Source organism: Medicago sativa, chromosome 2 (assembly GCF_051527215.1).
Source record: "Medicago sativa cultivar Bolivia chromosome 2, Bolivia_mono, whole genome shotgun sequence".
Taxonomy (NCBI): Eukaryota; Viridiplantae; Streptophyta; class Magnoliopsida; order Fabales; family Fabaceae; genus Medicago; species Medicago sativa.
Window position 1 is genome coordinate 9,611,180 of NC_140750.1, and position 14,059 is coordinate 9,625,238.

The 14,059-nt window shown below is 34.6% G+C and overlaps 1 protein-coding gene across 1 annotated transcript; it reads right to left on the bottom strand.

Moving 5' to 3' along the window:
- Positions 1-1,470: 1,470 nt before the first annotated feature.
- LOC146944333 (cytochrome P450 710A1-like) lies at positions 1,471-3,650 on the bottom strand. The gene has a single exon (XM_085742725.1). The coding sequence runs from the start codon at positions 3,276-3,278 to the stop codon at positions 1,725-1,727; it is 1,554 nt and encodes a 517-aa protein (XP_085598851.1). The 5' UTR covers positions 3,279-3,650; the 3' UTR covers positions 1,471-1,724.
- Between the last annotated feature and the right edge of the window lie 10,409 nt (positions 3,651-14,059).

Here is a 14,059-nt window from a genome sequence, read left to right on the forward strand (position 1 = left end):
TGTACATATCACTCATTTGTAATTTTTTAATAGTAGTACCTAATAAGCATTCAATCACTCCAACTCACATCTCACACAAAGTTCTTAAATGAGACTCACTAATCAACTATCAATAATTTTATATCATTATATTTCAATTTTTTAATGGGTTTTTCTATCATGTGCAACTTTGCACATGTTAAGAAGTTTTAAATAGTAAGATTGTATCGGAACTTGTGCATTTTATATTAAATATATAATTTTTAATAAAGAATTTTTTTTTCAATGAAAAGTTGCTACTTTTAGTTCCTTTAACATGTGCAATAGTGCACATGTTAGACAAACCTTTTTTTAATATTAAAAGAGTGCGGGTCCCGCTTAAAAGTGGAGGTCTTAAGTAAGACCCTGAGTCTTATAAGACCTTGAAAAAGATTCTCCTCATTGAGGGTACGTAACAGGTACTGGATCTTAAATAGTTAAGACTCTTTCAATGGAGATGGTCTAAGACAGTGAATTATTTGATCGATTGAACAATGATGAAAGCAATGATGGCGGTAATTACTAAATAGTGGGTAATTGCTAAAATTTGAAGATGGCGTCGTTGTCTCCCCTCTTCTCTCTTTGCACATGATATAATTAGTGTGAAATTTTATAGGATAGATTCATTTCATTAATTACAATGCGGAACCTACGGCGCAATCTCGCATGGCACGAGTTTGAGTTTGTTGCTAGTTTTACTTAATTTTCTGTGCAACATTTCATAATCGTTTTCTTTATGTATAATGGTACTAAGATTAAAATTTTGTTTTATCCTACTTTTTTATATGAAAAATGTTAACTAGTGCCCCCGGACACTAGTTAAGGATATCAAATATAGTATAAGTGTCTTGGAACTTGTGTAGTCAAAATTTAAAAAATGTAAATAATGATGTTTTCAATGTAAATATTTCTCTTTTTGTTTTCTTAACTAGTGCCCCGGGAGCACTATTTAACAAGACCCTATTTATATTGAAAGCCCCTCCACATATTTTATAACGAATGTCTAGATAGTAGATTTCACTATCCCTCATGTCACACGAGGGACCGTCGTTTCAACTTTTGACATGTTAGCTATTATTGATGATGTATACACCCTCCGGTTACTAATATAAGCAAAAATTCACTTTTTAGATACATTCAATTAATTATGTATGTGGTCTTTGTTTTATGTCACATACATTATTAATTGAATGTATTTAAAAAGTGAATTTTTACTTATATTAGTGACCAAAGGGTGTATGTGGTAATCCACGACAATCGCTAAATTGTTTTTTAAAGAGATATACTATAATTAACGTCTTAATCATATGTCCAAATACCATTTTCCTAATCTAATCGGTTTACCCACTAAGCCAATCACACATTTGTAGCTAAATAAATTGTCCTTCTCGTAAAGAAAAACACCTTTTAGAATGATATAAAAACATATCCCAAAAGCTGAAAAGTGCCATCTAAATAAATTTGTAGTCTTTTTCATTTTATTTGAATGTCAATAAACACCAATATCCACCCACTGTCCAAATCAATGACCTCTCACATTCAAATCAAATACACAGAACTTTTACAAGACCGCCAACAACATTTCAGATTCAAACCCACCAAATAGTCGAAAATAATAATTTCAAAGTCAAGACATAAAAATTTAAAATACAAAATAAATCAATAATAAACATGGTGGTCACATGCAACAAACAAGGGCATTCTGGTCATTTCACAAGCTCCACAACCCCAGTAAATGAAGGAAACCTTGTGCAACGCTTAGACAGAAAAACCCTACAATCATCTTTAGGACAAATCGTAGGCACATACACGATCTCATCACAACCGTCCGTTCTATCTCTCTTGAAATCAATCAACGATGTGAACATAGCAATGAAAAGCACAAGATGATTCAAAGCGTACCTCTGGCCCACACATTGGTGGGGCCCAGCTCCAAATGCTAGAAAGTTTCTTTTAAATATTTGATCCTCTTGTCTTTCTTCTGAAAACCGGTCTGGGTCGAACCGGTCCGGTTCAGTAAAACCCTGAAAAGATGACTCGAACGCCGAAGGGAAAACTATTGCACCTTTGGGAATCGTGTAAGATTCCGTCAACGGAAACGGCTCTGCCGCAACATGCGGCACCAAAGTAGCTGGTGGTCGGTAACGAATAACCTCACGCGCCACCGCTTGTGTGTACTTCATCTCCCTTAACTGCTCCGATGTTATCAGCGTATTCGACTCCGGCGTCCAGATTCCGGCAACTTCTTCCCTCACTCTGGCGAGAACCTCTGGATGCGAATCCAGCAATGCCACCGCCCAAAGAAGCGACGAAGTCGACGCGTCTTGTGCTGCGAAGAGGAAATCGAAGAGATAACCACCGATTTCAGCGTTGGTGGAGAACGGTGGCACTGTTATTCCGTTCAGCTTCGATTCTTCAATCTCTCTTATAGTATCCTGCATCCAGAAATCAATGAGACAAGAAGGCTCTTCACCTTTCTCCATCTTCTCCTTACTCGCCGCTGTACAACCCGCTAGGGTTCCGGCGAGTCGGTCAACGGCGAGTCTGGCATTACGGAACGCAGTTCCCGGAAAGTCAAACGGAAGCTTCATGAGACCAACGTTGAAGAGAAAGTAATCATGTTCAAATCTCTCTCGGGCTTTCAGGCCCAAATAAGGTCCCACGAAAACTTTCTGAGACGTTTCCAAATTCATATCACGAGAAAGTACACGGATTGGAATAGACTCATGGGCTTGAGCTTGGGCTATCTCAACCCATGATTTAAGATGTTTGAGGATAATAATCTGCTGTAGCTCAGTGTATGTAGAAAGCGCCTTAGGAGTGAAATTGGGTGCGATTCGACGGCGGAGATTCTTGTGTTCTTGACCCATCATGTAGATAAGATTGTGTTCACCAAAGAGTTTCTTACCAAAAGGATGGCCCACAAGATGGAAAGCGTTGGGCTTTACATTGGAGAAGACTTTATGAGAGAGTTCAGTGTCTCTAATGAAGACTATAAAGAGTCCAATGATGTAGTTAGCTGAAAAGCCAGTGGATTTTGATAAGGTGGATTGAACTTCCCAAAATTTTGTTGGGTCACGAACTAGTGAGATGGCGTTTCCTATGAATGGGAGGACTAAAGATGGGCCTGGGATGGAACGTTTTTTGTTGAGGTATGAGATCTGTTCAATGAGGAGAAGGAAAAGGATAAAGCATACTAGGTATGGGATTAATTGGTTGAAAGAGAAAGAGGATAATAATAGAGGAGCATTCATATTCATGTTTGGTTTTTTTGATGAGGAGAATGAAGGGATGGTTGAACTTAAAAACTAAACAAAAGTGTTGTGATGATGTAATGTGAGGATAAAATAAAATAAAATAGGTGGGAAAACTTGAAATGGGGAAATAAGGTCAAAATTGGTGACTGTGTGTGGGTGTAGAACTTGAACTTGAACTTGATTATTGACAGGGAAGAAAAGGTGGTAGAGGCAGAACTCTAGATGTTGTAGTGTAGCCAAGCCAATCGAGAAGAGAAGAGAGAAGACGGTGAGGATTGGGGAGAAGAAGAGGTGGTGGGTGGGTCTATAGTGGGGTTAAAATCCAGGCAGGCCATTAAGCACAACATACCGACAATAATATAGGACGCTTTCCTTTTGGCAAATTTTTAAGAGTTTTTTCGTTAACATTTCCCTTTTTGGGTCTTGTTAACGAGTGCTCCGGGGCACTCTTTAAGCTATCCAAAATAAGAAATTATTCTTTAAAAAGGTCAAATATTTTGATTTCCAATGCATTAATTACATGCATTTTCATAATATACTTATTATTTATGGTCCTTAAAGAGTGCTCCGGGGCACTCGTTAACATTTCCCTTTTTTTTATATATGATGTGCAAATTTGTAACCGTGTACACCCTCCGTACACTAATATAAGCAAAAGTTTGATTTTTAGATTCATTCATTAAATGACGTATGTAGTCTTTATTATAGGCTACATACGTCATTTAATGAATGAATCTAAAAATCAAACTTTTGCTTATATTAGTGACCAGAGGGTGTACTTCTCAAATGTAAGAGAGAAAAAAAAAATTGGTGGTCTCAAATATAAGAAAACTTATAGTAAAATGAACCTATTAAATGCCACAATTCCAACTTTACCCTCATTAAACTCACCTCATTAATTGTTTTTACTATTCCAAGACAAGGGTAAATTTAGAAAAATATCACTTTTTATAATGACTTAAATGTAGTCAATCCACTTTCTTAATATATGTGCTATATCACTATTATAATCAATATTTTAGATTCATTTATTAAATGATGTTATGTGATATATATATATATATATATATATATATATATATATATATATATATATATATATATATATAATAAAGATCATATACATCATTAATTGAATAAATCTAAAATATAATTTTTTTTTTATAAATAGTGATCAGCGGTGTAATTTTTGTGTTATGAAATTCAAAAAGTAAATTTATTATAAAAATTTTTATGTTTATATTGAAGAAAATGCTTACAAATGCCTTCAAGATAGTTAAAGAATTATGAAAGAAAATATTACTTTAAAAATTGTGTCTTTTATTTTTTGAAACTTGAAAAAATGTTCTTTTCAAACTTGAAAAAAAAAATTCCTTTTTATTTTTAATTGTTTAATTAAGGCACAGATTAACATGACTTTATATTATAGGATAGGTTGCTAAATTACATCATGGATCATTTAAAGTTGAGGTTTGTAATAAATTGGTTTTTTAAGTTATTTTGGTCACGCATGAGTCATTTATGTTTGAGGTTCGTAACAGATTGGTCATTTATGTTATTTTGATCACACATAAGTCCTTTGAGTTTGTAAACGTTTTCAAATTAGTCATTATGTTGACCAAACATTACAAAAACAATGATGTGAAAGAAGGACTAAATCGAAAACGTTTACGAAATTAAAGAACTTATGTGTGACTAAAATAATTTAAATAACTAAATTTTACAAACCTCAAACTTAAAGGACATCAAGTATAATTTAGCCTATAAGATATTAGTATGTAACTTTTTAAAAGTATAATATTGAACATGTTAAACAAACATTCTGATCGTTATTATAAGTAAAAAATACTAATTATATTTATTACGTAATTAATGTATTTATTGACCAAATACAAGAATTAATCAATGAATTTAAAAAATAATTTTTTTTTTATAATAATGATTGAATAGAGTATATTCGAATACATGAAATTTGGATAGATATCGATACTTTTAAACAAAATTCATTCACAATTAAATTTGTTTTTTAAATAAATTAATAAAAAAAGTATGATATGACATTAAATAATTTGATATGGATATATATATCGGATCAATCTTCAAAAGTATTACTATTGTATTCATCTTTCCTTCTTCCATTTCAATTGCACTACTCATTTGTTACTTTTTCTATATGGCCTAACTCAACTTCTTGTGCTCGTAGCATTTCAAACTTTAGGATGGACCACCATTTTTTTAAGAGATTTACTTTTCCCACCCTATAGCCTTCTCGCGTGCCCTATGCAAATTACCAACATGCCCTCCGAATTATATATTCCGGAACATCTATACGTTTTTCAGAATATAGAATTCGGACAATTGCGAAGTATAAAAGGAACTTCACCCCCCATTTTTACAGTTTTACAATTTCACTTTCCCCATTCACTCTCTCTCTACATTATCCCAAATTCCGAACACCACAAATCTTGTCCAAATTTGGAGTTTTCTTGCTCAAAAGCACTGCATTTCAACCTTTGTCAAACATCATGGAAGGTAAGTTCGATTTCTGTACACATGCTAGTTCAATTAGTTCGTTTTTTTTTTTTGAATTCTGTTCGAATGCAATCCGGATTTTGTTTTCCGGACTAGGTTGTTGGTCATCCGAATTTCGAAATTCGGACAAACCCAGAATGTTGTTTTGCTTCTGGTTTGTGTTGTTTGATTATGTTGTTTGATTGTGATGTTTGATTACCTTAATTTGAATGTTACAGAAGGTTAAACATCTAATACCCGGCGCGTAAGGGAGGCAGGGCATGCTTCCCATAGGAGAGAGCGTTCTCGACGGCTGCAGGAGGAAGGTGGTGTTCCTCCGAGGCGTCGGGGTGGTAGAGGACATCGTGTTGATGTTGAGCATCAGCAGGAGCAGCAACAATATATGGAGCAGGAGCAGGCTGATGTGGAATTGCAGCGTATGGAGGAGCAGGAGTTTGAGGAGGAGCTGCATGGTATGGACGAGGAAATGGAAGATGCCGAGCCACGACGAAGGAGAAAGAAGAAGGTGGTGGACCCTGAGCCACTACACGACTATCCCGGTGCACTAGACTGACCTGCTTTGGAGGTACCATGTGCACGTGGCCAGGAAGGCGGCTGATGGCGTGGTATGTACTGTTAAACTCACTTTATATCTGAAACTCACTTTATATTTGAAACTGTCTGTTTATGTACTGTTAAATCTTACTGGTTTATTTATTGTTAAATATGTTTGTGAAGCCATGAGTTTAAACTCACTTTATTAATTGTAAGTATTTGCAGTGGCGAGGAAAATTAAAATGCATCAACAACGGAAAGAAGATAGAAGCGATGCATGATGATGACACCAGACCTATCATGGCTGCACGGTGGTGGGAGAACAGATTGCATGCCACATGCCTTGGTTGGCTCCAGGATACCAGCTACAGCATTATCGACCATGGGCTGATTTGTGCCTTCGTGGAGAGGTGGCACGAGGAGACTTCCAGCTTCCACCTTCCGTTTGGGGAGATGACGGTCACACTTGATGATGTGGCCTCTTTGCTGCATATCCCCATTGATGGCATGCTCCTGTCCCACGGGTCCATATCACGGGACGAGGCAGTGGAATGGATGGTGGAGTACTTGGTGTCTGATATGGGTGATGCTCTTAAAGAGGTCGAGAAGACCAAAGGTGCATATTGCAGATTTAGCTACTTGGAGACAATATTCAAGGAGCGTTTGAAGGAGCAGAGGGATTTGGAGGCCGAGTATGGTGTGACTGAGGAGGTGCGGAGGTTGCGGGACCAGGCTGTCCGCATACATTTGTTGTACTTGGGGGGCATCACGATCTTCAGTGACAAAAGCCAGTGGGTTGTGGATGTTGTCTACCTGAAGTACTTCAGAAACCTTGATCTTTGTGCTGGTTTTTCATGGGGAGCTGCGGCACTAGCTCACTTGTATAAGGAGCTCAACAATGCTGCACGTTGGAACACCAGTCAGGTGGCAGGATACCTGAGTTTGTTGCAGGTATAAATTAAGAACTACGTTTTATTTTTTTTAAATGTAAGTGTATATGGTTTGTATATTTATATGTGGTTGTCTTTGGTGCAGGCTTGGGTGTTTCATCACTTCCCAGGTATGGGAAGCAAGGATGTCTGGGACGCATATGTAGAGCATCGGTATCCCTGCGCGATGATTTTTTTACCACTGCAGGGTTTAGGCACGGTGGACAACTACAGGAACTATATAGATGCGCTGGATTTGGCGAGGGTAGTCATGGCCCCATATGCTGTGCACCGTCAGGCACGTCAGTTTGAGCGGGTCAGCCTTTACTCTGGATCGCTGAGATGCGGAGAGCGCATGGTGAGATATCTGCCGGAGAGGGTGCTTCACCAGTTTGGGTTTGTTCAGACCATACCGAGACATCCCGTTCAGAGTGCACCTGTTGATGTTAACTTGGTGGAGATCACAAACCGCTTTCAGCGTGCACTTGATTATGCGCTGACACCTCAGGAGTTGGGAGAGACTGCAGTTCATGGTGTGGAGGTAGCAGATGGATACATCGAGTGGTTTTACCAGGTATCTCATCCACGCATGATTCTTCCAGACATGCCGGTACCGGTGCCGAGGCCACCAGAGCGTGAGGTCCTTGATGCCCAAGCTGCTCAAGAGATGGAGACCTTGCGAGTCAAAAATAGTTCACCAAAGTATATCAAAGATAGATATTTCAAAATCATTTAAAATATGTTTTTGACTCTATGACCATCTCTAATTAGGAGTTTCAAATTTTGAAGACGTGATACTATTAAGTATATCTTTGTTGGAGAGAACTTTTTTTTGGGATCTTATAAGATCTAAGATCTCATTTAAAACCTCAATCTCAAGTGAGACTCATATTATTTTAATATTAAAAAATTAAAATGTAATGATAGAAAAATATTGATAGTTGATTGGTTGGTCTCATTTAAGAAAGCATTGGTTAGCATTTCTCTTATTTTTATTTGATTTTTATTGTATTTTAATTCTTGCAAAATTTCTATCCTCATAAGTTTAGTTTTTTTTTGTTAATTTTATTTTCATAGAATAAAAGGACACTAATAATCCGAAGTTTGATCGTGAGACAAATATAATATGGTCAAGAACTGTTCCACATAAAAATGGAACTTAGATTCTTCCAAACGATTTATTTTTTTCTGAGCACATTAACAATTTAAACTCAATCACTTGGCCGGTTATCTAGTTGTGGTAGCTATTAAAGCCAACTTTTTTAATTATGTTTAAACTCTTTAATTTTCGAATGATTTATTGCATGCATATTTAAGTATTATAAAAAAGTTTGTTGTAGTTCCATATTTATCTTATATTTCGAGTGATGTCTCGTATTTTCTAGGATGGTTTTAGATCGTCATATGTTTCTCTATTCTAAGGTTAATTCTCATTTGCATGGACATATTTTACATGCATGAAACCTTTTTTGAAGACTAATTTTGAACATATTTTGTGGTGAAAACATATTTTACAAAGTTAAGGTCGTGGCATGTTTTTCAACTACTTTTTGTGTCCTTTTGCACTTGTGTATCAATTCAACTGTCATAAATGACATGTTGAATCGATTTAGTGCAAATAGAAAGGTTGGGACACTTTTGAAATGATTCAATTTGTGTAGAAGTCACTCTGAATTGATTTAAACTTCACTACGATGATTCTGAATTGATTCAAACTTCATCCTGAACCGAATCATTCTTCAAACGAACCCATAATGCATTTTAGTCCCTAAATTGATTCACACTTTCTCTCGGACGATTTTTTTCCACTGAAAGTCAACTTTCTTTTGTTTTGAAACTTTACACCTATAAGTGTAATTTTCCCTCATTATCCAATCATTGAAATCGTGCATTACCATTCTCTCTCTCTCTCTCTAGCTACATATCTATCTACCTATTTATCTATCTCAAAAACTTTGTGAAAACACTTTCATCAATATACATTTGGAGATTGCTTCATATATTATGAAGACAATCTTAGGCTGTGTAATGGTATGATTCGTTCAAAAAAATTGACGTGCTTGATATTCCAAAGGATAGGAGAAGGGTTTCTCTTCTCCTCTAACAACTTAGGAACTTTTTTTGCCATTCAACACCAAAGGAATTCCATGGAACTCATGTCAATGAACAAATCTTATTGAAGATTGATCAAAAATTGCATAAAGTTAAAGAATTAAAGGGTTGCAGCTTTGAATCCGAGGAAGTCAAATTTGTTTGAGTTTGAGGTGATCTTGTTGGCGTAGATCTAGGTTTTGTCATCTTTGAAAGTGAAGGTTGGCATAATTGGGAATAAAATCTTTCTGCTAAATCACATGTCTTGCGACCGTTCACTATAACTTAGGTTTGACTTCCATTAAATGAGACAAATTTCCTTTCTCAAACATCCATACTTTACTCTTTGCTCAAATTCGCTTCTCTCTTTTACACAAACCACTTTACCTCCTTATTTTATCTCTTATTCATTCATCTTCTTTCTTCGTCTTATTTTACCCATTACATTTTTTTTTTGCATTCCAGCGTTTCAATTCATTTAATTTTTTTCTTTCAAAAATCTTAAAAAAGATTAAACATTTCCAAAATCATGAAATCTCAACAAATGAAAAATATCCAAAATTCAAAAAGCTGAACAAAGATCCAAAACCCAAAAATATTTGGAAAGATAAGAAAATATAAACGAAAATAGGTGACAATGTCTATAAAAAAATTAAAAAATTGATAAAAAAAAATGAGAAGTTTGGGTATTTTGTTATAAATGTTAAACATTCAGATTTTCACAGAGTTTGTATACACTTTTGAAAGGAACTATTCATTTTTTTTAAGCATGAAGGACAATCTTGACCTGACACCCTTGCAGAATTGTAGAGTCTAACTCATCCTTACTAAATCAGCTTGTAAGGTGAGAAATGTCTTCTCTTTATAAGCTCTTATCAAAAGTCTTATCTAACTGATATGGGACTAAATTCACCCGCTTAAAGGCAACAAAAGGCAAGTCAACACAAGGCAACTAAAATGTCGCAATTAGACGACTAGGAGCGGATTGCAGCAGAGGAGGAATTTTCAACACGCCCACCCGCACTCGGACCCAATGAGGATGAAGCGTGGTAATGCAGAATCCCAACAGTAGATCTCGAATAGGCTCTGATATCATGTAAAAATTTGGGGTCTAAACTATCGATCCAAAACTGGCTTATAAGATGAAGATTGTCTATTCTTTATAAATTCTTATCAAGAGTCACATCTAGCCGATGTGGGACTAAATTCATCCCCTCAAAACCAACACAAGACAAGCCAACACGAGTAACCTCAGATGTCGCAATTAGGTGACTAAGAGCATATCGCAATAAAGGCGAAATTTCCAACATTTTTCTACTATAAATGTTTTTTTTTCCTTCGTCTTTTGCTTGTTTTTCTTAATGACCCTAACTATCAAGTTTGTTATCAATTTTCGCTCATTTTTCTACTATAATTTTTTTTTAAGAAGTTTGTTATTGATTTTTTTTAATAATATTCAATTGCTTTTTTTTGTACTATAATTTTTTTATGGGTTAATTAAGTTTTTAGTCCCTATAAATATTCACAGTTTTGTTTTTAGTCCCTACAAAATAAAATCACACTTTTTAGTCCATGTGCATCCTTATTTATTAATCTTATTAGGTCTGCAGCAACTTAACCTAATAATTTCCCTCTAAAATGCTGCATTAGGTTAGCAGCAATTTAACCTAACAAATTCCATCTAAAATGCAACGCACCAATTTAACCTAACAAATTCCCTCTAAAATGCAACAATCCTTAATATTTCTCATCACTTATGAGCTTTTCATTCATATCCTGTTGTGTCATCGTTTGTATATATCTATCATTTCTGTAGACTTTTTTTTTGTTGACAAGTTGTTGTACACTTATTTAATACGTTTACAAACAGAATACTCTAATTTCCATGCAAACTCAGCTGCCCTAATTTCCATGCAAACTCGGCTATATATAGCAAACCCTAAACCGTGTTTTCTTGGTTAAAAGATTTCAAACAATAATATGGTATGTCTGTTAATGATTTTTATTTGTAAAACTCAAATCATTCTAAATCAAATATGCTTATAATGTATATGTGCAAACGACCTTATTTAATATGTCTAACCCGGGCAAACGTCGGATATCTAACCTAGTTTTCCTTAAGCATTTTAGGGACCAAAAATGTTGATGGAAATTTTTGACAGGGACTAAAAATGCTGATAGAAAATTTTAGAGGGACTGAAAATGTTGATAGAAAATTTTACATGGACTAAAAAGTGTGATTTTATTTTGTAGGGCCAAAAAACAAAATACTAAATATTTATAGGGATCATTTACTTAATTAACCTTTTTTTTCTCAATTTTTAAGGACTATATATCGTAAAGGAATAGGATTCCCTGCTGTAACAGCAGGGTGCTGTAATCAATTACAGTCATATGATCACAATTGAATGGTCAGAATTGTTTTAACTAAAAACACACAGTTTCAATCTCAACCGTTTGATCTGAGATGAACAGCTGAGATCGGAAACTGTGTGTAATTGTGGGCTTTTTCTACAGCAGGGAATCCTGCCCCGTATCGTAAACGACCATATAACCCATTAAATTAAATTAAAGTCGTCAAGAAATTGATTGAAGACACACTATTAATTATATTTTTTGGTGGGGAAGACACGTCGGCAAATTTGTTGGACATTAATTTTTAGAGTTAATTAAGTAAATGGTCCATATAAATATTCAGAATTTTGTTTTTAGTCCCTACAAAATAAAATTACACTTTTTAGTCCCTGTGACATTTTCCTTAAGCATTTTAGGGACCAAGAATGTTGATGGGAATTTTTTACAGGGACTAAAAATGCTGATAGAAAAATTTTATAGGGACTAAAAAAATGTGATTTTATTTTGTATGGACTAAAAACAAAATTCTGAATATTTATAGGGACCATTCACTTAATTAACCCTATTAAATACGTAGTATTTAATTTTTCTATTAAAATCAACACATTTAATAATTTTTTAGAACCGCACACAACTTTAAAACGATTGTTAAAATAATAACTTATGATATATTACAATGCAGGGGTTCGTTGCACGTTTTTTGAGCATATTACGCCCCGACATTTAATTTTTTTTTGACAAAAATAAACGATATTCATTCATTCAAATTGATAGAGTACATCGATACAATGCAAAATCGCAAAAAACAAAAAGGATGAATCTGCGAATAAACTTTCAGTATCCATGTTAATAGCATAAAACGGCAAAGTACAAAAGCCTACACATATGACTATATTCAAGTCTCCGGAATACCCGTATCTCCGGATCTGCAACGTTGATGACACCAAAGTCATTGATTGGATTTGCACTAGATCCAAACTGATATGACAATCTGAACCGAACAAATACCTGAACAAAACAAGAAAGACAAACAACGCCGCACAAAGACGACAAACAACACAACGTCGCACTAAGACGACGAAATCACAAAAGAAAAAACGAAATAGATGTGAAGATTGCTTATTTCAATAAAAGGGAAAGAGAAAAATGAGTTAGAGGGGTGATTTTGGGTCAAAAATTGACCCTAAATCACCAATCTTTGATGGATGAAGGAAAATAAACTAGGGTTTTAGTGACGGATCACACAAGAGAGAAGGAGAAGAGAGAGGCATCAATTATTTTTACATGGGCAACGACATTTAAATTTGGTTTCATATTTCATTTTTTAGGAAAATGCTAACAATTATTCTTAGGGTATTGTTTAAGCATTCAAAACTAATAATTTTTACATTGGAAATTATGTATTTATGACTTTTATATATGTTTGACTTTCAAAATAAATTTTCTATGGGTCTTGTTAACCAGTGCCCCCGGAGCACTGGTTAAGGAATCTATAAATAAAATTTATGTCTTGGAAATATAAACTGTCATTTTTTATCAAGTAATAATTACATTACTACTTACTTATTTTGGTGCTTAACCAATGTCCCATGAACACTGGTTAACATTCTTCATTTTCTATTTATTGATTCCTTAAACAATACCCTTAAAACATTTGTTAGCAATATTTTTATTTATTTTGAAAGCCCTTCTACATATTTTTCAATGAAGGTCTAGCAAGAATAGAAAGAAGATTCCAATCTCCCTTCATGTCACTCGTGGGATTCATGTTACCCGAGGGAATCCATTTCCCCACGATATCATCTCCGTGGTCCCGTTACTTCAAATCCTATTAAAGAGCTGTACTATAATTAACGTCTTAATCATATGTCCAAATACCACTTTCCACTTTAATAATAAGGGAAATATTAACTTGTGCCCTTAGAGCATAAGTTAAGAAATCAAATGTAAAAAGTTTTTCTTGGAACTTGTGCTGCTTTAAAGTTACAAAAGTTATACTTTCAATATAAAATTTATTTTTAATTTCCATTTTAAGCTCCTTAACTTGTGCCCTTACCCTAATAATAAACATCTTGCCAACTCCTTCAAAAAAAAACACATCTTGCCAACTAATGCTATTAGGGTACTTTTTAAAGATTTTATAATAAAAAATAATTTCATAAAAAGTTAAACATTTTAATTTTTAATACATTGATTAAGGGTCAGTTTCGTAACGTCCAAAAAAGAGCTTATAGCTTATAGCTGATAGCTTATAAGCTCGTCTGGCAAAAAAAACTCTGTTTGGTAACGCTTTTTTACAACGAGCTTATAGCTTATTTCAGGAGCTTATAAGCTATTTTTCAG